Source organism: Manihot esculenta, chromosome 8 (genome assembly GCF_001659605.2).
Source record: "Manihot esculenta cultivar AM560-2 chromosome 8, M.esculenta_v8, whole genome shotgun sequence".
NCBI classification, from domain to species: domain Eukaryota; kingdom Viridiplantae; phylum Streptophyta; class Magnoliopsida; order Malpighiales; family Euphorbiaceae; genus Manihot; species Manihot esculenta.
The window spans coordinates 39,590,745-39,612,709 of NC_035168.2; the positions used below are offsets into that span (position 1 = coordinate 39,590,745).

General features: G+C 32.3%; 5 protein-coding genes and 2 pseudogenes across 6 annotated transcripts; all 7 read right to left on the reverse strand.

The window, feature by feature from the left end:
* Window positions 1-46: 46 nt before the first annotated feature.
* LOC110621711 (cytochrome P450 89A2) lies at window positions 47-1,762 on the reverse strand. 2 transcript variants are annotated; one of them, XM_021765999.2, is made up of 2 exons: window positions 1,295-1,423; window positions 47-1,199 (listed from the first exon to the last, which is right to left on the reverse strand). In XM_021765999.2, exon 2 carries the CDS (start codon window positions 1,115-1,117, stop codon window positions 56-58), a length of 1,062 nt encoding a protein of 353 aa, XP_021621691.1. In that variant the 5' UTR covers window positions 1,118-1,199; window positions 1,295-1,423; the 3' UTR covers window positions 47-55. The 2 variants fall into 2 exon arrangements, with proteins under 2 accessions (XP_021621691.1, XP_021621690.1); XM_021765998.2 differs by having other exon boundaries at window positions 47-1,762.
* Window positions 1,763-2,353: 591 nt separating this feature from the next.
* Window positions 2,354-4,082, reverse strand: LOC110621284 (cytochrome P450 89A2). Its single transcript, XM_021765507.2, has one exon. The coding sequence runs from the start codon at window positions 4,046-4,048 to the stop codon at window positions 2,498-2,500; it is 1,551 nt and encodes a 516-aa protein (XP_021621199.1). The 5' UTR covers window positions 4,049-4,082; the 3' UTR covers window positions 2,354-2,497.
* A 1,086-nt stretch (window positions 4,083-5,168) lies between these two features.
* On the reverse strand, window positions 5,169-6,418 carry LOC110620552 (annotated as a pseudogene).
* Window positions 6,419-7,590: 1,172 nt separating this feature from the next.
* Window positions 7,591-8,569, reverse strand: LOC110621697 (probable glutathione S-transferase). Its single transcript, XM_021765983.2, has 2 exons — window positions 8,195-8,569; window positions 7,591-8,060 (listed from the first exon to the last, which is right to left on the reverse strand). The coding sequence occupies exons 1-2, from the start codon at window positions 8,510-8,512 to the stop codon at window positions 7,668-7,670; spliced, it is 711 nt and encodes a 236-aa protein (XP_021621675.1). The 5' UTR covers window positions 8,513-8,569; the 3' UTR covers window positions 7,591-7,667.
* Window positions 8,570-9,428: 859 nt separating this feature from the next.
* LOC110621619 lies at window positions 9,429-10,195 on the reverse strand (annotated as a pseudogene).
* Window positions 10,196-11,005: 810 nt separating this feature from the next.
* Window positions 11,006-15,208, reverse strand: LOC110621234 (putative mediator of RNA polymerase II transcription subunit 12). Its single transcript, XM_021765429.2, has 2 exons — window positions 14,631-15,208; window positions 11,006-12,011 (listed from the first exon to the last, which is right to left on the reverse strand). Exons 1-2 carry the CDS (start codon window positions 15,053-15,055, stop codon window positions 11,384-11,386), a joined length of 1,053 nt encoding a protein of 350 aa, XP_021621121.1. The 5' UTR covers window positions 15,056-15,208; the 3' UTR covers window positions 11,006-11,383.
* A 596-nt stretch (window positions 15,209-15,804) lies between these two features.
* LOC110621215 lies at window positions 15,805-18,870 on the reverse strand. Its single transcript, XM_021765397.2, has 4 exons — window positions 18,611-18,870; window positions 17,707-17,944; window positions 17,525-17,629; window positions 15,805-16,948 (listed from the first exon to the last, which is right to left on the reverse strand). Exons 2-4 carry the CDS (start codon window positions 17,888-17,890, stop codon window positions 16,209-16,211), a joined length of 1,029 nt encoding a protein of 342 aa, XP_021621089.1. The 5' UTR covers window positions 17,891-17,944; window positions 18,611-18,870; the 3' UTR covers window positions 15,805-16,208.
* Between the last annotated feature and the right edge of the window lie 3,095 nt (window positions 18,871-21,965).

The window sequence follows — 21,965 nt, forward strand, 5'->3', positions numbered from 1 at the left end:
ATTCACAAATAATTAAATTCATTAGAATTTAATCATACATTTTATATTTTAGAATTCAAGATAAGTGGAGTTTATTAAATATAAATCCATCAGGAACAGAGCTTGTAGTTGACATTTGTATAGACCTGGGAGATATACAAGCCTGCAATGGATACTGCATCCCCACTGAAAACTCCAGCTGCTCCGACAGATCTACTTCGTCTCCTTTCAATTTCTTCCATTCATAACTCCACACCAAATTCGCCACAAAATACTCCAGGTGAAACATTGCCAAACTATACCCAGGACAAATCCTCCTTCCTGATCCAAATGGCATCATCTTTATCTCTTTGACACCTGTTACATCCACCATTTCTCCATCACAGCTCATGAACCTCTCTGGTTTAAATTCCATCGGATCCTCCCACACCTTTGGATCCCTCCCCATCTCTGCTACCATGAAGTTTATTGTCCCATTCTTTGGCACCAGGTACTTGTCAATCACTGTATCTTCAGTCACCACATGTGGAACCACCATGTGTGCTGGTGGATGCCGTCGTAGTCCTTCCAAAATCACAGCTTTTAAATATGGCATCTTTTGCAAATCTTCTTCTTTGATCAATTCTTCTCCTTCTCCTACAACTTCTTTGATTTTCCTGAATAGCTTCTCTTGGATTTGTGGGTACTTTACCAAATTCGCCATGATCCATTGCAGAGCTGTAGTGGTAGTCTCTGCGCCTCCGCTGAGAAATTCTGAGCATAAACTAACAATTTCACCTTCTTCCAGCTTCCTTTTCTCCACTGGAAGTTGCAAATCGATTAAGGAATCAACATAGCACAGCACAAACTCTCCCTCTTTAATCTTGCTCAATCCCTCTTCCTTCAACTCTTTTCTTGCTCTTATTAGAGGAATCAATGTGTTTTCTTGATCTTGGCGAATTTGCAAGTATTTTTTCCATATATTTCTAAACACAACCATTGTCACACTTGGGCAGAAGCTGAAAATATTGAATCCCACAAAATTGGAAAGAAATCGACGATGGGCGACCTCAATCTTCTCAATGTCATCTTCACCAACCTTGTCGCCGAGACACATGACGGCTAACAAGCAGAACATGGCATGTTGAAGATGGTTCATTACACAGATCCTTCCGCTGCCTCTGAACTCAGATTCAAGACGATCTTTAAGTAATTGCAGAACCCATTTACGAGAATGTGAGTAGGACTTGACCCGCAAAGGGTGGAGGATTTCCGAGGCGAGGTTTCTCCGTAGGAAGCGCCATGTCGATCCATAGGAAGCAGAACTGATAGTGCGCTGATTGCTGGTGTTTATCTTTTCGATTCCACGTGCAGGAGGGCGATCAGCGAAGACGGCACCGTTTTGGACTAAGGCTTGGTGGGCGAGACGGCGGTCGGCGACGAAGACGGCTGGAAGAGAGCCGATGTGGAGAGTGAGAATTGGACCGAATTTGGAGTGGAGAGAGCTGATAGCAAGGTGGAGATCGTAGAGAGAAGTGGTGAGCCAGAGTAAGCTGCCGATGACGGGAAATTTGGGAGGGCCAGGAGGGAGCTTGTGGCTGGAGATCTTGGTTGAAAAGAGAAGATTGAAGAGAATCTTTGTGAGGACAGAGATTGAGATGGTGATGAGCAAGATGAACCAAGCTTCCATAAAAGCAAAAGCAAAGCTTTACTCTGCTAAGCCACCAGACTTTCACGAGACATGGAAGTTGAATTTTCTTGATTTTGACCAGTGAAAACCCTAATAAACCATGATCAATTAGACAAATACATTCCATTTTTTTTAAAAAAATTAATTTTAAAAAGAATATAGTATACTTATTTTATATATTTAAGCAACAATCATTTATTTAATTAGCAATTTAATTAGATTAAGAAATGTATATTAGTTTAAGGTTTTTGTTTTTATTATACATTTAAATATATTTTTATTTTTTTGAAAAATATATATATTAATATATGTTATAATAATTATATATTTACTCAAACCCTTATTCATAAAGCTTAATTATTGTTAAAAATATTTCTTATTATTTTTATTAATAATATTTCAAAAACTCTCACAATAGCACTTTTATTTTTTTATTTTTAATTTACTTATATTTTTATTAATTTATATCAAACACTCTCAAATATACTATAAACAACTTATCTAGATAATAATAGATAAATCTTATCATATTTTATAATTAATTTTAAATTATTAAAATTTTACATAATAGTAACTTTATTTATTTTAATTAATTAAAATAATGGTAATTTATAATTAATATAAATATAATTATTTTAGGAATTCTAATGAGAATATACATGACCAAGAAACCTTAGAGCTTAGTTTAATAAAATAAAAAAAAAATAATTAAAATAATATGACCAAGAAACTATATTGAACACCAGATAGTCATAAAATCTCCAGTACCAAAAGGTAACATTGAAATCTATTAAGCAATTCTACCACAAGTTTCCCATTGATGGGTTGGCTACTAATGCTAACACTATTTCAGCTTATGTTTTTTAACCTGGAAGATAAGATGGCCTGCAATGGATTCTTCATCACAACTGTGAACTCCTCCTTCTCAGACAAGTCAACATCATCTCCATCCACAGCTTTCCACTCAAATTTCCAAACCAAATTAGCTACAAAATACTCCAAATGAAGCATTGCTAAGCCATAGCCAGGGCACATCCTCCTTCCAACTCCAAATGGCATCATCTTAATCTCTCTGCTTCCTGTTATATCAAACACTTCTTCACTCCCCATGAATCTCTCTGGCTTGAAAGCCATTGGATCCTCCCACACCTTTGGATCCCAACCCATCTCTGCTACCATGAAATTTATAGTCCCATTTTTGGGCACTAAATAGTTACCCAATTTTGCATCTTCAGTCACTGAGTGTGGCAGCACAAAATGCCCTGGTGGGTGTCGCCTTAGTCCTTCTAAAACTACAGCTTTCAGATAAGCCATCTGTTGCACTTCTTCTTCTTTTATCTCTTCTGCTGCGTCCCCAACAACCCCTTTCATTTCCACGAAAAGCTTCTCTTGAATTTGTGGGTACTTGACCAGATTCGCCATGATCCATTGCAAGGCCGTGGAGGTAGTGTCTGTGCCGGCGTTAAGAAATTCGTTGCATAAAGTAACAATTTCATCTTCGCTGAGCTTTCTTTTCTCATGGGGGAGTTGAAGATCTAGAAGTGTATCAACATATGATAGGATATAGTCATCATTTTCGTTGTTGGATTTGCTTAATTTCTCTTCTTTCACCTTCATTCTTGCTCTAATTAATGGAATTAATACGTCTTCTTGATCCTTCCGGAGCTGCAAGAACTGTGACCAGCGTTTGCGGAACACAATTTTAGACAATCTTGGCCAGAAATTGAGTAAATTGAAGCTGCCACTATTCAAAAGCATAGCTCGCTCGACTCTCTCGATTTCTTCAATCTGTTTCTGATTGAGCTTATCGCCAAAACACATGAGAACTAGCAAGCAAAACATGGCGTATTGAATACCAGCCAAAACATGAACAGGATTTCCAGATTTAGACTGCGATTCAAAGCGGTTAACGAGGATTTGCAGCACCCACTTTCGAGCGTGCGAATAGGACTTCACTCTTGAAGGATGAAGGAGTTCTGAAGTGAGATTCCGGCGGAGGAGGCGCCATGTAGGGCCATAAAAGGAGGCGTTGATGTTATGCTGGTTGCTACTGAGGACTTTGCCAACAGCAAGAGCCGAAGGGCGGTCAGCAAACACTGCACCGTTTTGGATCAAGGCTTGGTGGGCAAGGTTGCGATCGGCAACGAAGATGGAAGGGCGAGGGCCGATGGGGAGGGTGATAACAGGGCCGAACTTGGCGTGGAGGGAACGAATGATGTGCTCGAGTTCGGCGAAGGATTTGCGAAGCCATAGAAAGTGGCCGATGATCGGAAAGTTAGAAGGGCCTGGAGGGAGTTTGAGGTTGAGGGCTGAGTTCTTGGAAGGCAAGCAAAGGTTGATGAGAGCTCTGAGAAAGGCAGCAATGGAGATGGAGACGAGGATGAGGAACCAGGTTTCCATGATATAGAAAAGGATGAGCAACTGAGGATTGAGATGTATCTTTATATAATTTAAACAAGTGGCTCATTTAACTCTTATTTAAATTCCATTTATCATGAATTTAAAATTAAACATATATAAAATTAAATTAATAAACTGAATTTTGATAAAGTTTTCTTCTAATATATATTATAAATATCTAAAATTTATTAGTTTAATTAAATCATTAAAAAAAAAACGTAATTGCATTCGTCATCGGTTACTCGTATTCAAAATCAGAATATCATTTTGATTCTGCCTCTAAAAATAAATAACAGACTATATGAATGATGAAGGTTTTTTTTAATTTCATTACTTTGACAATTTGCTACTAGATCTCTATCAAATTTGATTTATAATTTCTCAAAAAAAATTGGATTAATAATTATAAACTAAATATTAATTTATTCTGTATAAAAAAATATCATAAAAATAATGAAATTAGAAAATTTTTTTTATCAATAAAAGGAAATACATAATAAAACTGCAGACGCAGTAAAAAAAAAAAAAAAAGGGAAATATACGAAAAGGAGTTCCGAAGGAAAGAAGAAGAATTTTAATCGGAACTTATTATATAAAAGAATAACGGCTCCTTAGTTTCAAATTACTTTAAAATTAAAATATATCTATTTTTAAAAAGTCAAAATTGTGTTTGAATTTTACTCGGCCGGACAAATTATCCTTCCGCTGGATTAAATAGGTCAAAAGGTGATAGAGTTTTTTTTCTCTCGTTCCCATTTATGTATATGAATTCTTATACGGACGGTACTACAACATTTACATTAGGGGCTGAAAATATTAATAAAATAAAAAATTTTAATTTATTAATTTTAAAAAATCTCAACTTATATTTATAATTAAAATTTTTAATTTTAAATTAAAAAATTTAAACTTTTAAATTTATTATAATTATAGTAATTTTTTAAATTAATTTTAATTATATTTAAATTAAATTATATATATTATATATTTTTATTTTTATTATAAAGTAATTTAATTAATTAAAATTAAACTCTAATTAAGATTTTTCATTTTTAATTATATAAAATTTTTAAATTATATAATTAAAATACTTAATTCTTTATTTAAATAAAAATTTTAATTTAAAATTTTAGATAATTAAAGTATTAACTGAAATTTTGTGGATGCCGTCTTAGAGCTTTCAAATACGGCATCTTTTGTAAATCTTCTTCTTTGATCAATTCTTGTATTTCTCCTACAACTTCTTTAATTTCCCTGAATAGCTTCTCTTGGATATGTGGGCACTTTTACCAAATTCGCCATGATCCATTGCAGAGCTGTAGTGGTAGTCTCTGCGCCTGGGCTGAGAAATTCTGAGCAGAGACTAACAATTTCACCTTCTCCAGGTTTCCTTTCTCCTCTGGAAGTTCCAAATCGATTAAGGAATCAACATAGCACAACACATACTCTCCCTCCCTTGCTCAATCTCTGTTCCTTCAACTCTTTTCTTGCTCTTATCAGAGGAATCAATGTGTTCTTTTGATCTCGGCGAATTTGCAAATACTTTTTCCAGAGCTTCCTAAACACAACCTTTGTAACACTTGGGCAGAAGCTGAAAATGTTGAATCCCACAAAATTGAAAAGAAGTACGTTGGACGGCCTCAATCTTCTTAATCTGATCTTCACTAACCTTGTCACCGAAACACATGATGGCTAACAAGCAGAACATGGCATATTGAAGATGGTTCATCACACAGATCCTCCCTCTATCGCTGAACTCAGATTAGATTCAAGCAATTGCATAACCCACTTACGAGAATGTGAATAGAATTTGATACGCGAAGGGTGGAGGCTTTCCGAGGTGAGGTTTCGCCGTAGGAAGCGCAAAGTGGGTCCATAGGAAACAGAACTGATAGTGTGATGATTGCTGATGTTTATCTTTTCGATTCCAAGTGCGGGAGGGCGATCAGCGAAGATGGCTGGAAGAAGAAAACCGATGTGGAGAGTGAGAAGTGGGCCGAATTTGGAGTGGAGAGAACTGATAGCGGGGTGGAGATCGTAGAGAGAAGTGGTGAGCCACAGTAAGCTGCCAATGATTGGAAATTTGGGAGGGCCTGGAGGGAGATGGTGGGTGGAGATCTTGGTTGAAAGAGAAGATTGAAGAGAATCTTTGTGGGGGCAGCGATGGAGATGGTGATGAGGATGATGAACCAAGATTCCATGAAAGCAAAAGCAAAGCTTATCTTATCTGCTATCTATATATCTTATTTATTGTTAGTCAGGCTATATATCATTTTCAATAATTGATTTGATTCTATCTGTTTAAGATGAAAGAATAACGTAAAGTTGTGATTAAAATTATTTAAATTAATGGGTATTTGAAGAAAGGAAAAGACGAATTATTTATTTATAGATAAAAAAAAATAAATCTTAAAAAAATATCTTACATGAGAATATTATTTATTCAATTTATTTCATGCAAAATCATTTTATTTCATAATTTCTTCACATAATGGTGTAGAGTCTGTACTTGGTACCTGAAAGGTATATGTATACTGTAAAATGTATATAAGAAAAATGATAAAATACCAAATTAGAGATCCTTAATCTTCTTAATTTTTTAATAAGAAATAAGGAGATTATTTATCATCATAATATTTATTTCAATTTATTTAAAATTATACATACATATATATAAAAAGTCAAGTCTTAAAAAGAACTTTATTGGCTTAAATAATTTTTTTAAAACAATGTAGGTCAAAGTAGGGTGATTAAAGACTAAAGAGGGTGTGAGTCCAACACAACAAACTAAAATACAAAAACAACCATCACAACTCAAAAATACAATTCACAAACTGACCCCAATCCAACCGCAGAAAATTCAACACAGCACTCAAGGGGAGGCCCACAATTCGCAACCACAACCCAAATGCACCTACCCGACAGCCGACACAATGTCTCTCATCACCATAGCCGAGAAACACCAGAGAGCATCAGCGTCCACCAAACCAGCACAGAACAGATCAATCCACTCTGCATGCAAGCAACTAGAGCACAACCAGAAGAAAGGAAGTCATACATGCACCCATCAGAACAAAAAGTTCGCAAGAGGACCTATAGAGGCAACTCAGAACAAAATAGAAACCAATAAGAAGGCGACGCCATAAACTCAACCGATCATCGGTCCATCGTCAAAGCAAAGCAGAACCTCCCTGATCTCCAAAACAGAGCCGTCATCCTCAAAACCATATCTGAAGAAAAATCATCCCTCCCAAAGAAAACATCACAGATTTGTAGAATAAAATGAACAAAACAAAAGCAAATCAATTAAGATTTTAAATGTTACCATAAAATTTTTCAAACATATATATGTGCATGAAAAATAGGATTAAAAAAATATTTTACAATATTGAAAACTGCCCAAAAGGTGTTATCAATTTAGTTTAAATTTTAAATTAAATGATTTATATTTTATATCTTTATCAAATATAAAGATTACTTATTACTTATTTATTAAAATTAAAATAAGATTATAATTAAGTAAAAATAAAATATTACTCATCTAAAAATTGAAAATATTTTTTACGTGAGTGTGGACATTATAAAACTATACTTATTTTATATCTTTAAGCAACAATTATTATTCAATTAACAATTTAATTAGATTAAATGATTTTGTGGAAAGTGGAGCAAGTGAAGTGTGGCCATAGCTTTGAAGAACACTTAGCAACTTGTCCTTTGGTGGAAGAGTCTCCTTGATGAGTTGCAGCTCCACAAATTTAATCATCCATTTGTGAAGATGAGTGTATTTTTCAGAGTCAAATACTGTAACACAAGCAAGTTCTTCAAAAACTCCAAGGGTCAATGTGATCCACCCTAATGCTATGTCTAGGAATCCAACTGAGTCTCCTCCAAAGAACTCCTTTCCCTTCACCATCTCATCAAGAATTTTTAATGCTTCTTTTGCTTGCTTCACTTCTCTTTCTTTCTTCTCTCCTTTGAACACTTTTGCTCTCCTTATAGCTTTGTGCAGCTAGACAAACAAGGTTCAAATTAGATGAAGGCCATGTTCACATATTAGAGATTTGAATAATGGTTAATTATTTTATGTAATGGTTTAAAATAAAATTATTCGGTAAAAAAAAAAAAAAGAAAGAAAGAAAGCACCTTTTGTTCAATGAAATCAGCCCAGAAGCGAGCCATGGCTTTGTCATAAGGATCCTGAGGCATTAACAAAGGACTATGATTCCAAGTCTCATCAATATACTCAATTATGCTTAATGAATCAACAATGGCTTTTCCCTGATGAAGAAGCACAGGAATTTTCTGGTTCACAGGGTTGTGCTTCAGAAGAAGATGACTCTTCTTACGTAGATCTTCTTCCACAATTTGAAATGGGATTCCCTTCAGCTTCAGAGCCCATTGAACTCTGAGAGCATATGGGCTGAACCATGCACTCAGCAATATCACCTCTTGATTCTCCATCACAGACACAGCAGCTCACCTCCTCACTTGTGTCTTATCTTTTTCTCAAAAAACTTGCTCGTATATAAGAAGAAGAAGAAGAAGAAGAAGAAGAAGAAGAAGAGGCCTTGCTAGAGACACGGAGGCTAGAGACACGGAGGCTTGATTAATTTTTGCATGTTTTAAATGTGGTCACATACCCTGTCGCACCAACCAATAATTCTCCTTGAATGATTTAAAAAAAAAAATTATTTAATTTTAAAAATTTACTGATTAGTACATTAATTTTAAAAATATATTAAAATATTAATGAAATTTTAAAAAATTTATTAACTAATCTTTTCATTAACTTTAATTATTAAATATTGAAAAAAAAATCTAAAATTAATTAAAAAATAATTAATTTCTATTTTTATAAAATTAAAAAAATTAACTAATAAATTTTTTTATATTATAAAAATTAAATAATAAAATACTTAATTTTAAAATTGATGAATAATTGAGTAATAAATTTTTTAATACAAAAAGATTTTAATTTATTTTTTAAAATTAAATAATTAATTAATAATTTTTTACATTACAAAAATTAAATAAATTATATATAAAAAAAAATTCTCAAGGATGGCCCATTTTCGTAAGGTCGGTTTTTAAAATTTCTCTTTGAGATTTCAGTGTTCATGAGATAGTATTAATGAAATTTAAGTGTTTTTATAAATAAAAAATAAAAAATTTAAATATTTAAATTATAATAAATAAGAACGAATTAATTATAGGTGTGTATTTTTAAAAATATAAAAATTAATTTATTAATTATATTAAAATTTAAATATTTAAGATAGAATTTATTTATTTAAAAAAGATAATAAAAATATTTTTATATTTTTAATGATAAAAATAAATGAAGGGTTGGAGACTTAATCCAAAACAGAAATTAAGCAGAATAAATCTGCTAAAAACTCAATTAATTTCCAGGTGCTGGAGCTGAAGCCAGTTTAAAGCTGTGAAAATTCACAAAGAATCCAAGCAAATGCTCCCTGAGGCAACGATTCTTTGACAGCAGAAACCTGGAGAAAATCCTGAATCCATTTTGCTATAACAGGAAACTTTTCAGGATCAAATACCTGAACAGCAGCAGCTTCTTCAATCACTCCAAGCCACAAGCTGATCCAGCCCAACATTACATCGACAAGTCCCAGTGTTTCACCTCCATAAAATTTGTTACCCTTCATCTTCAGCTCTCCTTCAAGAATTTCCAACCTCCTCCTGCTGTTGCTCTTCTGCTGTACTTATTATTTTCCTTACAGCTTCAGTAAGCTACAGAGAAATTAAGATTAATTGAGTTAGTGTAATGATAATTAAGATTGATGAGAAGATGATGTGCATAATTAAGTACCTTGTCATCTATGAAGGTGGCCCAGAAGCGAGCCAAGGCCTTGTGATGAGGATCCTGAGGCAACAGAGGGCTGTGTTGCCAAGTCTCATCAGTGTACTGAAGAATTACAAGAGATTCAGAAATGGGTTTTTTATTATGAACAAGGACAGAGATTTTCTCGTAAACAGGATTGGATTTCAGAAGAAGAGAGCTTTGTTGTTCAAATCTTCCTGCGAAACTTGATATGGAATTCCCTTGAGCTTTAGGGCCAGTTCTATCCTGTGAGCAAATGGACTGAACCACCCACCCAACAGCTTCACCTCTTCCTCATTTCAGACTCTCTCTCTCTCTCTCTCTCTCTCTCTCTCTCTGCAGAGGGGAAATTTATAGAGCGACTCTGTCTTCTTAGTTCAGCCGGCCTATAAGACCACAGATTCCAGGATATTGATTAGACCTGTTGAATGGAATTAATTAATTGATGAGAAATTGATTTGTTTTATTATAATTCTTAAATTTTGATAATTCTTGTAATTAGAGTTAATACAGTGTTATTGCGAATGTGCTTTTTAAAATAATAATTTTACTTGAATTAACAATTAATTTTTATATTAATCATAAGATACTACAATTTTTATGAAAAAATATAATTAAACTAAAAATATGATAATTTCTAATTAGCAAAACTTATTTATAGCTACAATAAAATTATATTTACATATAAATTATAAACAAAATAAATATAAAAATCATTTAATAAAAGGCACATACTAAAACACTAATTGTATATTGAAAGTTGTTTGAAATCATAATTGTAGTTTAGAATTTTAATTCAATAATATCAAAATTCTCTTAATCTCCTTTGCACAAAATAACTTATATTTGAAAAATATTTTATATAAAAAATATTATTTAAAACAATATTTTTTTAAGAAATATTTTTTAATAAAATAATTTATTTTTTATTATTTAATTTTAATTTAAAAATAAAATTTATTAAAAAATTATATATAAAAACATTAATAAAATGTTATCTCTTTTTTTTTAAAAAAAATTATGGCTTATTTTTCATTTAATCAGAATTTTTTTTTATTAAATTTTTTGAATGTACAAACATTAAAAAATACAGAAAATTCTGAAAAATATTTTCCTTAAAAATTAATTTAAAATTCAAATCTCAATTAAAATTATAATAATAATAAAAAAAGCAGTTTCATCATCCTTCATCATTTTAGGTGTACAATAAATGACAACTTGTGTATTACACTTAGAATTAGGAGGGCAAGCAATAGTCTCAGCAACTGGTAAATGTACAACAAGGAACTACGAAGTTTTCCAGCTACTAAGAAAAATTCTATTCACTGCAATATATTAGCAAGCTGCCTTCTTATTTTCTCCTTCGTCCTTTCCACTGTGAGAGAAAATCACTATTTGAGTGCAGTTCTTCTCAGTTCTCCTGCCATGAAAGTAGTTCCATGATCCTCCAATGACATTTTCTTTTTCTTGTTCAGCATCTTCATTATTCATCTGGAGTTCAGATCAAATTCCCCAACTTCTCGCCATTTGCCCTGGGCATCAGTCTCTCCATTTTCAGTCTCCTCATCGTTTAAGAAATCTTCAGATGGTTCCTTCTCATCTTTCGGTGCATTGTTTCCCCAGCCATTCATCATCTGATCAGGGTTTCCACCATGTTCCTGCTCTCCCATGTCATGACTAATTCGAACATTATTGCCTTGTGATCCAAGGGCACTTGTCCGTATTGGAGCACGAGACATCATTTCAGAATGACCATGTGGTTCTGCACGACCTTGCTCCGCCTGGGCGATGGCTGCCATTCTCAACTGAGCCTCCCTACCAGCTTTTTCCATTTCTGTTTTCAGCTCAAACAATTGCCGCTTCTCCTCCTGGAGAAGAATCTGCTCAATCATCAATCTCTCTTCAGACCGGAATTCCCCCAGTGCTCGCTTGCGGCTTATTATATTGAAAGCTAGGGCCTGTTTCTCAAATGTGCCTGTGAATTCTGCAACTTTGGCTGCAATATTGAAATCCCATTGCTGAATTCGAGAAGGGATTTGACCTGTTGTGTCAGAATCGAGAATTCTATCATCCTCCTCCGCTTCATAGTCTGCTACTACATGATAAGGTAGTAATCTGCACCAATTTACAAGAAGGAAAAGGGGGGAATGATGCATGAGGACTGCAGTACATTCTTAAAATACCACTACAAACACAAATCAGTTACTAATTCTATACTATATCACTTCTGAATTACTAATACCACTACAAACACAAATCAGTTACTAATTCTATACTATATCACTTCTGAATTACTAATTTTAGGAGGAAACACTGGTTTGCCAAGTAATGCCATGATCGTATCATATCAATCCCCTGAATTCCACCACACCTCTGACATTCACACAACACAAGTAAATCAACAAAAGCAAATAATAGATATCACAAAGAATGAATCAAATCACAAGAGTGCGTATATTACTTGACAAGATACAAAATTGTACTTCTCTTTGCATTTGTTGACTTAAAGGACTTAGAATAAATAAGAAAAGACATTAACATTCAAATGGAGTGCTGGTGCAGCATGAATAAAAGTGCCTTCCCCAAACTAATACCCTGCCATTGCTTCGTTGCTAACAAACAAACCTAATGTGTTCATAAACACAAAGGGACCTTAATCACCTTATCCAAAAAATTTATACTTTTAAGCCCTAAAAATTTAAGGAAGGTATATGGGTTCAAATTTTGAATGAACTAATTTTATATATACTTTACTTTCTGGTGAAAAACTGAAACCACATAAATCTTTATAGAATGAGGGGATAATTGAAATACTCACAAATGATATCCCTTCAGCTTTCGTGACAAAAAAGATATTGTGCACCGTTCTTAAATATTGCCCACACAGGACATGGAAAAACAAGTTACATAACTGATATGCAAATTAAAAACAACAATTGAATGCGTGTCAAATTTGATAGAAGACTTTATAATGTGCAAACATAAAGCAAGTGAATATAAGAGTTAGTATTGAAAGCATTCCTTAGCAAAGGAACACACAAACAAAACAGTTCATGACAAACTTAGCACAGTATGTAACAGAAGTCAGCCTTTGAATTTCCACAAGAGTTATAAATACATATCGGGTAATAACTCAAGCATCATCAAAGTAAATGGAGGAAAATGCCATTAATTCATATATGAATTGCGAAGAAGCAATAGTAATCATAACAGAAGCATCAGAACAAATGGTAGTTACTTCATAACATGTCAAAGCTGTAAGTGTTTATATATAATTATATATATATAATTATATATATGCACAGATGCACTTGCCACCAATGTTGAGAAAAGATGCATTCGAAAAAAACAGCCACAACCTGGCACTACCATGGAGGAAGATCCTACCCACCATGTAAATAGACTCAACTAAGAAATAATAAAATAAAATGTGGAATGCCAGCTATAAGGGAAAACAAGCTTTCCTTCATGGATGAGGGAAAGGACACACTCATAATTTCATAGAATGGGAAGGTAGGTTGTGAAGCCATAATTTCATAACATGTACAAGTTGTGAAATCTCTCATATTACTTTATTTGCATTTTTAAAATGTATTTTTCAAGGACACTGATGGATAACTCCCTCAGCCCCCAAGACAAACACACCAAAACAAAAACAAAAATGAGTAAGACTAAAAAGAGAAGTCAACAGAACCAAAACTGGCTATTGTGACTTGAATGAAATAACAAGTACAAATATGAACAACTGTAAGTACAGAAAATTCATGTGTGCAACTGTGCATATATAAATATGTGCATACATAAATGTGTGGATATGGGGATGCGGGGCAATATATCCATCCTCATATGATTCAAATTAACAGAGTTTCTGGGCCAGTAATGAGAAATAAGAAATAACTTCAAAGAACTTTCTTTGAACTACTATCTACTGAATAGGCAAGCTGTTTTTATTTTCAATTCTTCTTTAGTATCATATATCCATTTTCTTCTTCTTTTCTTTCTCCTTACAAATGTTCCAGAAAAAATAGTGGTCCCAGGTAAAATATTGTCAACGGTAGTTCATTCTTTATCCATTAAATGTGAGTTCTTGCACACACACGCACGCACACAGACATATCCATCTATATTTATGTCCCAAAAGTGAAATTAAACATAAGAACTTGTCTACTTCTCATTTTATGTCCAACAAATTAATGCAAAAAGTAAAAAATTTGCAAAATAAATAATTGATGACATGCCTTTATGAAAGAAAACTTTGCTAGACAGATGGCTTTAGATTTGGACAGCAGGACAGACCCATCTTCAGGCATATGTTTAAACAATATTCATATTTCATCGGAAAATATAAACAAAAAGTTGAAACTCCAATTCTCCATCCAACTACCTGGGAGCACCATATCAAAGAATTTCTTAGGTCACAAGCACAAATTTGAGAATAAGTAAATAATTAGTCCTCACCAAATACCATGCGGCAAAAGTAAAACACACCATCAATCTCTTCCATCCTTGAACACATAAATTCTGTTGATCTTGAAGTGAATAATGATCATACCAAGCATGTGATCTCTGAATAACTAAGCTAAAATCATAATTTATATAATATCAATGTTAATGAACTATTAAACAGCGGCATAATCTAGGATCCATGTAAACTACACAAATTATTTAAAGTAAAACGCAAGCTATTTCAAGTTTTTGAAGGGAATAGTGAATAGTGAGCGCAAAAGTACAAACCTTTCACAGGCATCCTCTAGCGAAGAAAATGGCCTCTTCACATCCGGGTGGCAGACACGCCAAGCGTCCTGGTAAGCCATCTGGAGCTCAACCTGGTTCACAGGAGGCCGGATCCCCTGCTGCTGCTGTTGTTTTTGCTGCTGCTGCTGCTGCTGCTCAGAATGCTGCAGTTGCTGCGTATTTGGGCCCAAATTGGATCCCTGCTGCTGCAAATGGGGATTAGAATTAGGGTTAGGGTTTTGCTGTTGGAGATTGAGAGGACGATGGAGACCCGGGGGGCGGAGGTGGGCATCGATGTTGGAAGGAAATCGTGCAATGGCTCCCGCTTGTTGATGCTGCTGCTGCTGTTGGGCTTGCTTCTGTAATTGTTGTAGCAAGAGAAATTGCTGTTGTTGGTGTTGTAAGAGCAATTGCTGTTGATCCATTTTTCTGTCTCCCCCTCTCCCTATCTCAAAACCCTCCTTGCATAATCTCTATTCTCTACTCAATATTTACCTTCGAAGGTGAGAAAGAGCTCTGCTTCCATGGCCCTTAGGACCTCTGTTTTGGAAACAGCTATAAACTGTAATTACCTAGTTTTTGGTATTTTTAGGGAATTGGCTTAATATTTTAAAGATTAAAGAAATTATTATTAATAAAATAAAATAAAATAAGTTGATGTTCTATAATACTTTTAAATGATAATAACAAATGAAACTAATAGTATTTATGATATACATGAAAAAATAAATTTTTATACAATAAATTTAATGTTAAGAGACAATTAATTATTAAATAAAATAATTATTTAAATTATAAAAATTAAAATAATCCATTTCAAACAAAACAAAATTAAAATAATAATAATAATACTAATACTGAACAAAAAAAATTATATCCTCACTCTACTGATCATTTAGATTTTTCTATTAATATCGACTTTCCTGTCTTTCCTTTTTTTAAACTTGAAACTTTTTAATAGGAAAAAAACTGACATCTCTATTAGGCGATTCAATATTTTAAAGGAAAATACAATTAAAATATGTCAAATTTAATTTTAGATTAATTTTTAATATCTTTAACAAACTAGTGTTGTTATTAAAAAAAAAAAAAACTCAGTTTCTTTTACATTAACAGTGAAAATAAATATATTGTTTTCATTTCAACAGCTCAAATCAAATTGCAAGATACTCCATTGCCATTGAAATGCTATTAACATTGATGAGGAGGGATTACATCCATGCATTGCTAGATGAACAGTGTCCGGCTTTTGAGAGATACAAGGAAGAAGGAAGACAAGCACAATGGCAAGCCAGTTATAGGATGTCAAAGGTCCAAACGACAATCAAAATCAATCACATTTTTTGAGAAAACAATTTTCAGATTTCTGCAAGGAGCAAATGCTTGCCAAACTTAAACAAATTTGCTTTTGCTTGCCCCCCCCCTCTCTCTATCTCTCTCATATCCAACAAGCACACTTCGATCAGGCATAGAAAACATCAAATTTTCCAAATAATAAGGAAAGAGGAAAAGAAGCTTCTCCCACATTTGAAACCAGAAATAAAAGAAAGGAACAAGAATGCACATGACCTAAAACGCCTACAAAATATTAGGGAGATGAGAATCCAGTCTTTGTTGCAACTCTTTAATCTTGATGGAGAGCTCTGCCTTCTGCTCCTTGTAGCTCTGCAACAAGTACTCTTTCCCTTCTATTACTTCCTTCAACTCTCCTACTTCTCTCTTCAACATGTCAATCTTGTCCCCATCTCCTCTCCCCTTTTCTGACAACTCCAAACCGCTGTCTCCATCCAGGTATCCATTTGCATGACCATTTCTCACCTCAGATGGCCATATGGTGACTGTCGATATTTTCTCATTGGTGGCTGCATGTTTCACACAGTGGTCAGCAATTGCCTTCCTCAGCCTCTGGATTTCTCTCTCAGAATCAAACAAATCCCTGTTAGCTGCATCAAGCTGTGACTGCACATTTGCAGAATGTGCTAGCTGAGCATTGACTGAATTCTGCAACTCTACAATCTGATCTTGCATCTCCATTATCATGTCATCCCTTCTCTTCAACTGCTGCCTTAACTTCTGTATCACTTCCCGCTTGCTGAAGATGTCAGAACCAGATTCTGAGGCACATGGCGAGTCAGAGCAATTTGAATGATAAAATGGCTTTGGAGGCAACTCAAGCCGATCAGGAGAGGATACCCACATAACACCATTATCCTTATTAAATTCTGGGCCAGGAACAGTTACCAAAGGAAGAGCAACATCAGATTCAGACAACATCTGATGACTGGGCTGCTGCTTCAAATCTGCAATGCCTTCATTCCCTGTATAATCAAACTCAAGCTCACATAAGAAACACAAGAGGAGCAAAAAAAACTGGCGTCCCCATATTTATATAATAAAGGATTCCAAAAATTGAAAGTCAAATGATAGTGTAATTATCCATCTACAATCGTACTTATATGAATACATTACCAGTACACATCCTGCTAGAAGAATTTTAAAACGAGGGATAGTGGAATGAATACCAAATCATAATACAAACATCATCCTGACACAGATAACCAATATCAGGCTACTAAGGAGGGGAGGAGGGTTGTTGGGAACAGACACCAACATGAACAATTTAAATACGGTGCTGATCCCTGGGAAAACAGGATTGGTGTACTAGAATGTAAAGTCTTCCCATCATCTATTACTAATAGTAATATCATCATAATCTCCTTGTCCACAGGCAGGCCCTCTTCCTCCCTGAAATGAAGGAATCTCTTGCAGATAGCCTATTATCGGACTGAGCAACAATATCATAAAATGTCCAGTAGCAAGATCACAAAGAAAAGGCATAATTTCAACAACTTGCTCTTCAATGCTCAACCTTTTAATATAAAGAACCGACATACCTAACATGCAGTTGAAGCAACCATCATCATCTTGCGTAAAGGAATACATGTTTGAATGCATATGGCAGCCTCCTACTCTCCTTCTGTCAGATGATTTCCCATTCCCTGAATTATATAAACTTCCAAGTTAAAATGACACTCATATCCAAGACAACTTCTTGACACTGTAACTTGGAAAATACCTTTCAGACTATTATTAGTATTAGTCTGTTGCCTTGAATCCAGTGTCTGCTTCAGCTTGTAACCAAGGCGAATTGACAAAGTACTTAACAAGGCACCACCTGCAATTAGAATCCAATTTGGTCCCTCAACCTTAACACTTTTTGCCCTCTGACCTCTGGAGACCCCATTAGTTCCTGATTTCATTTTAGTAGCAACTGCAGAGCTGGCGTGGAACTTGCTGAATCATCCAAATATGATCTACAATAACATACAAAAATTTTACTGCTATTATAGGACATATCAGATTAATAGCACATATCAGATGAACCAGCATATGTAATATAAAAAAAATTGCCATCACTATTTTTACATTCCTTTGCCTCACTCCTCTGCATATACACTTAATAAGGTAACTTCATTTCCTCAAAGTTTTTGAATAACCAAGAAATTCAAGAGGATGTACCTTTCATTGAACAAAAATGCACAAAACAAAATAAAAAAACTCCAGCTATGAAAGAATCAACAAATATCAAGTAATTAATCCCCACACGTTTTGGTCATCGTCTGAGACTAACTAGGAGGAAAATGAACATAAAGCTCTCACCTTGGCAAAATCCCATTAAGGAAACTACCAATAACAATAAGCGAGCCATCTCCATATCTATGCTAATCCTCAATTCACACTTAGAATAATAAAATTCGCATGCTGACACGAAACTAATCAGTTGTGATAAATCCAACGAAAACAAACAGAATATACAAAAACCCGCGAAACAAAAACAAAGTCCATCATCAACGCACGAGAAGATTGCGAAAGCATTGGATCAAAAATGAATAATAGTTCATAAACAACCATCGAAATAAACAAGGGGACATACAAAGAAAATAATTAAATTAAAAATTTATAAGAAAAAAAGCACAAACCTCATTCAAAAATTAGGGTTTAGATTATCACTCTCGTTAACAAACTCCGTTGAGACCGCCGCTTTCGTTCTCCTTCACCAGTTTCCGATCATTTTCAGTCCTCTCGCTCTCCAAAATCTCACCCACTCACCGGCACGGAGACTGCCTCTAAAATAAACGAAGCTATAGCTGAGCTGAGACAGAGTGTTGGAGGATTTGAAATGGCGGCTTTTGGCCAACCGAAAATGTTTTGGGTATTTCCCTTTCGAAGATGGGCCGGCTGGGAAAAAATACAAATTGCCAGGGTTTGAATTGTAATATTTCAAAATTTTGATAACGACACATTATGCTTTATAGAAACCTTTGGAATGTTTATTTTTCTCATAATTAAAGTTCGGTTAATTTCATGTAAAATATTTTTTAATATTCAAATATACAAAATCTTCGCAAAAAACACAACTTAAAAATAAAAAATATTTAAAATAGTAATATTATGAACAAAGTTAAATTTCATTTTAATATTTTTTATAATAAAATTCATTTAATTAATCATAAACTCGAGACTTAATTACATCTGAAATTAAGAGTGGAGTTATATTTTTTTAAGTTTATTTTTTATTATATATATTTATTTAATATAAAGATAATTAAATTTAAATAAGAAATTTAAATTTAACCATTATCCCAAAAATGGAAATTTATCTACTAAGAGATGATGGGAAGGATTTCATCTGCCTCTTATTTATGAAAAATATACAATTTAATAATTGTAGTTTTTTTTTTCTATTTCTTAAATTAAAAATTTAATTTTTAATCTTATATTATGAAAAAATTTATTAGTTGATTTTTAAATTTAAAAAATATAAAAATATATAAATTATTTGGTGTGTCTTTAAAAAAAGGACTGAATTAGCTTATTTTATTAAACTATAAAGTCTTTATTTATTTATTATGTATTTAAAAAAAAAAGAAAATTGAAAAGGAGATTTGTTGCTTTTAACATTTACTTGCTTTATTCTTTTTTGTACGACATGTTTTCACCGTAAAATAATAAATGTCTCTGTTAACTTTCCTTTAATCTTCTTTAACCATTTTGTTTGTGCAACGCAAGAAAGGAATCTTTTCTTCATTCCATTAAGAGATAATTTTAAATTATATTTATAAAATTATATATTTTTTATTTTTTTAAAACAAAATTTTTAAAATAAAAAAAATTAATTTTTTCACTGTAAATCAGATAATTAATGAAAATTAATTCAGTTATTTTTTTATTTATTTTCATATTTATCATTAAAAAATTCAGTTATTTTTAAAATATTTAATTCGACAAATTTAAAATTATCCATAATAATAAAAAATTCAGTTGAATTTTTTTATTTTGTAAATATTTTTTTTCCTAAAAGAAGCTAAGTAATGGGTTGATAATCAAAAAAAAAAAAAGAAAAGAGAATTAAGGAATCAAAACTGATGATGGGTAATATTAAGAGCAGCTACTTGCTGATTTCAATTGTGAGTTTAGTTTTAGGTTTAGAGGATTGAAATCCAACTGCAAAATTTTTATTGATTCGAGTTTAAATTTGAACTCAATTTTAATTATCAAATTATTTAAAAATAAATAAATTAAATTAAATAAAAAAAATTATATTTTCATAAATATCGAATCTGATCAAACGATGAATATAAAAAGTATATTATTAGGTTTGGTATGAATGCAGTTTTTAGAAATGACTCCATATCAAATTCCAATTTTAGATTTGGAATATCTATTATCAAACCCATTTATAAATAAATTAAATATATTGTAAGCATTTTGTTAATAATATTTATTTTTTTATACTATATTATATTATAAAATAAATATATTTAAATATTATATTTAATTATTAAAATTTTAAAATATAAATTATTTTTATTTTATATAAATTATTAAATTAAAAAGTTATAAAACTAAATAAGTGCAAGTATTTTTAAGTAATAGTAACCAAATTTAAAATTAAATCTGTTTTGGATTTATTTTTGTGGCAAAATAGGAACAATGTTGTATGGAAGGGCACTACGAGTGGTGTGTTCTTCATGGCTATGAATTTTTTGCAGCAATGAAAAGTAGCCTCATCAGTAAGCACCATTGTCGACCCGGCTCGTCCGGTCTGGTCTCCTTCGCCGCACGGTTGGATCAAGGCAAACATTGACGCCTCTTTAAACTTGCAACGAGGTTCGGTAGATTTTAGTTGTGTAATCTGAAAAGATGATGGGAGTTTTGTAGCTGTTAGAGTAGACTCTTTTTATAGTCAAATGGATGCAAATTGTGTTGAAACTATAGAATTTCAGAGTGTAGAAGGGATCGAGTTCTTTTCGAATTGGATGCTCAGGTTCTTGTGATGATCTGCGAATAATGTCGCTCATATTCTAGCAATATTGGCTTATTTTGAGTCAGGTCAAGGAGTTTGGATTGATATCCCTCCTCCTCACATTATTTCTTTATTCTTTTTGAATTAATCAAGTTTTCTTGTGATTTAAAAAAAAAAAGTCTATTTAGTTTAATCGTTGGATAACTGATCTTAGCTAATAGCATAACTGATTTTAGTTATTATATATTAAATTTAGTAAATTATGTATAACAGTTCCAAAATACGTAAAAATTGATAAAATAAGAGCATATATTAATTTATTATATTAATAAATAAATATAAAAATATTAATTTATTATACAACATATAAATATTTAAAAATATAAGTATTTTTTATCATATATATATACATATTTTTTTATCAATCATATAATAATGAATATTATAGCTATTTTAATTATTATTTATAGTATATTTAATTTATTTATTATGTTTTATAATTTTAAATAATTTATTAATATAAAAAAATAATTTAAAAGGATAGTATAATCTAAATAAAAAAAAGTGTTTAATTTACCTTTTAATTCGGTGATAGCTGATCCGCTCTCAAATACTTGGTATTTATATTTGAAAACTCTTAAAAGAGAAACTGTTAATAGCGGATATTAGCTCTAATTTTAGAGTTTTTTCTTTGATAGCGAATTTTTTCTCATCGGCCAATAGCGAATGAGATTTTATATTTTACTATTTTTAATATTTATTATCAAATTTTCATATTAAAATAAATTTCACTATATATTACTAAACTATTTATAATTATAAAATAAGTATTTTAGTTATCATGTTTATGTATTTTTATATAATAAAATTATATATACATAAAAATAAAAGTTATTTTATTAATTTTAAATCATATATATTATATGATAAATTATTAGTTTTATATTTATTTTAATAATAATTAAATTATATAATATATAAACACTTATTCATTATTTTACATATAAACCATAACCACCAGAAATAAT

Bases quoted from the DNA above. Each gene is read 5' to 3' on its own strand.
- LOC110621711 (XM_021765998.2), bottom strand. From the start codon at position 1,648: ATGGAAGCTTGGTTCATCTTGCTCATCACCATCTCAATCTCTGTCCTC.
- LOC110621284 (XM_021765507.2), bottom strand. From the start codon at position 4,048: ATGGAAACCTGGTTCCTCATCCTCGTCTCCATCTCCATTGCTGCCTTT.
- LOC110621234 (XM_021765429.2), bottom strand. From the start codon at position 15,055: ATGGATCAACAGCAATTGCTCTTACAACACCAACAACAGCAATTTCTC. The intron at 12,012-14,630 runs GTTTGTACTTTT...AAATTGGTGCAG, and splicing joins CTAGAGGATGCCTGTGAAAG to ATTACTACCTTATCATGTAG.
- LOC110621215 (XM_021765397.2), bottom strand. From the start codon at position 17,890: ATGAAATCAGGAACTAATGGGGTCTCCAGAGGTCAGAGGGCAAAAAGT. The intron at 17,630-17,706 runs GTATTTTCCAAG...TATATAATTCAG, and splicing joins TACTAATAATAGTCTGAAAG to GGAATGGGAAATCATCTGAC. The intron at 16,949-17,524 runs GTATGTCGGTTC...TTGATTATACAG, and splicing joins TTGCTTCAACTGCATGTTAG to GGAATGAAGGCATTGCAGAT.
- LOC110621697 (XM_021765983.2), bottom strand. From the start codon at position 8,512: ATGGAGAATCAAGAGGTGATATTGCTGAGTGCATGGTTCAGCCCATAT. The intron at 8,061-8,194 runs GTGCTTTCTTTC...TTGTTTGTCTAG, and splicing joins CTGATTTCATTGAACAAAAG to CTGCACAAAGCTATAAGGAG.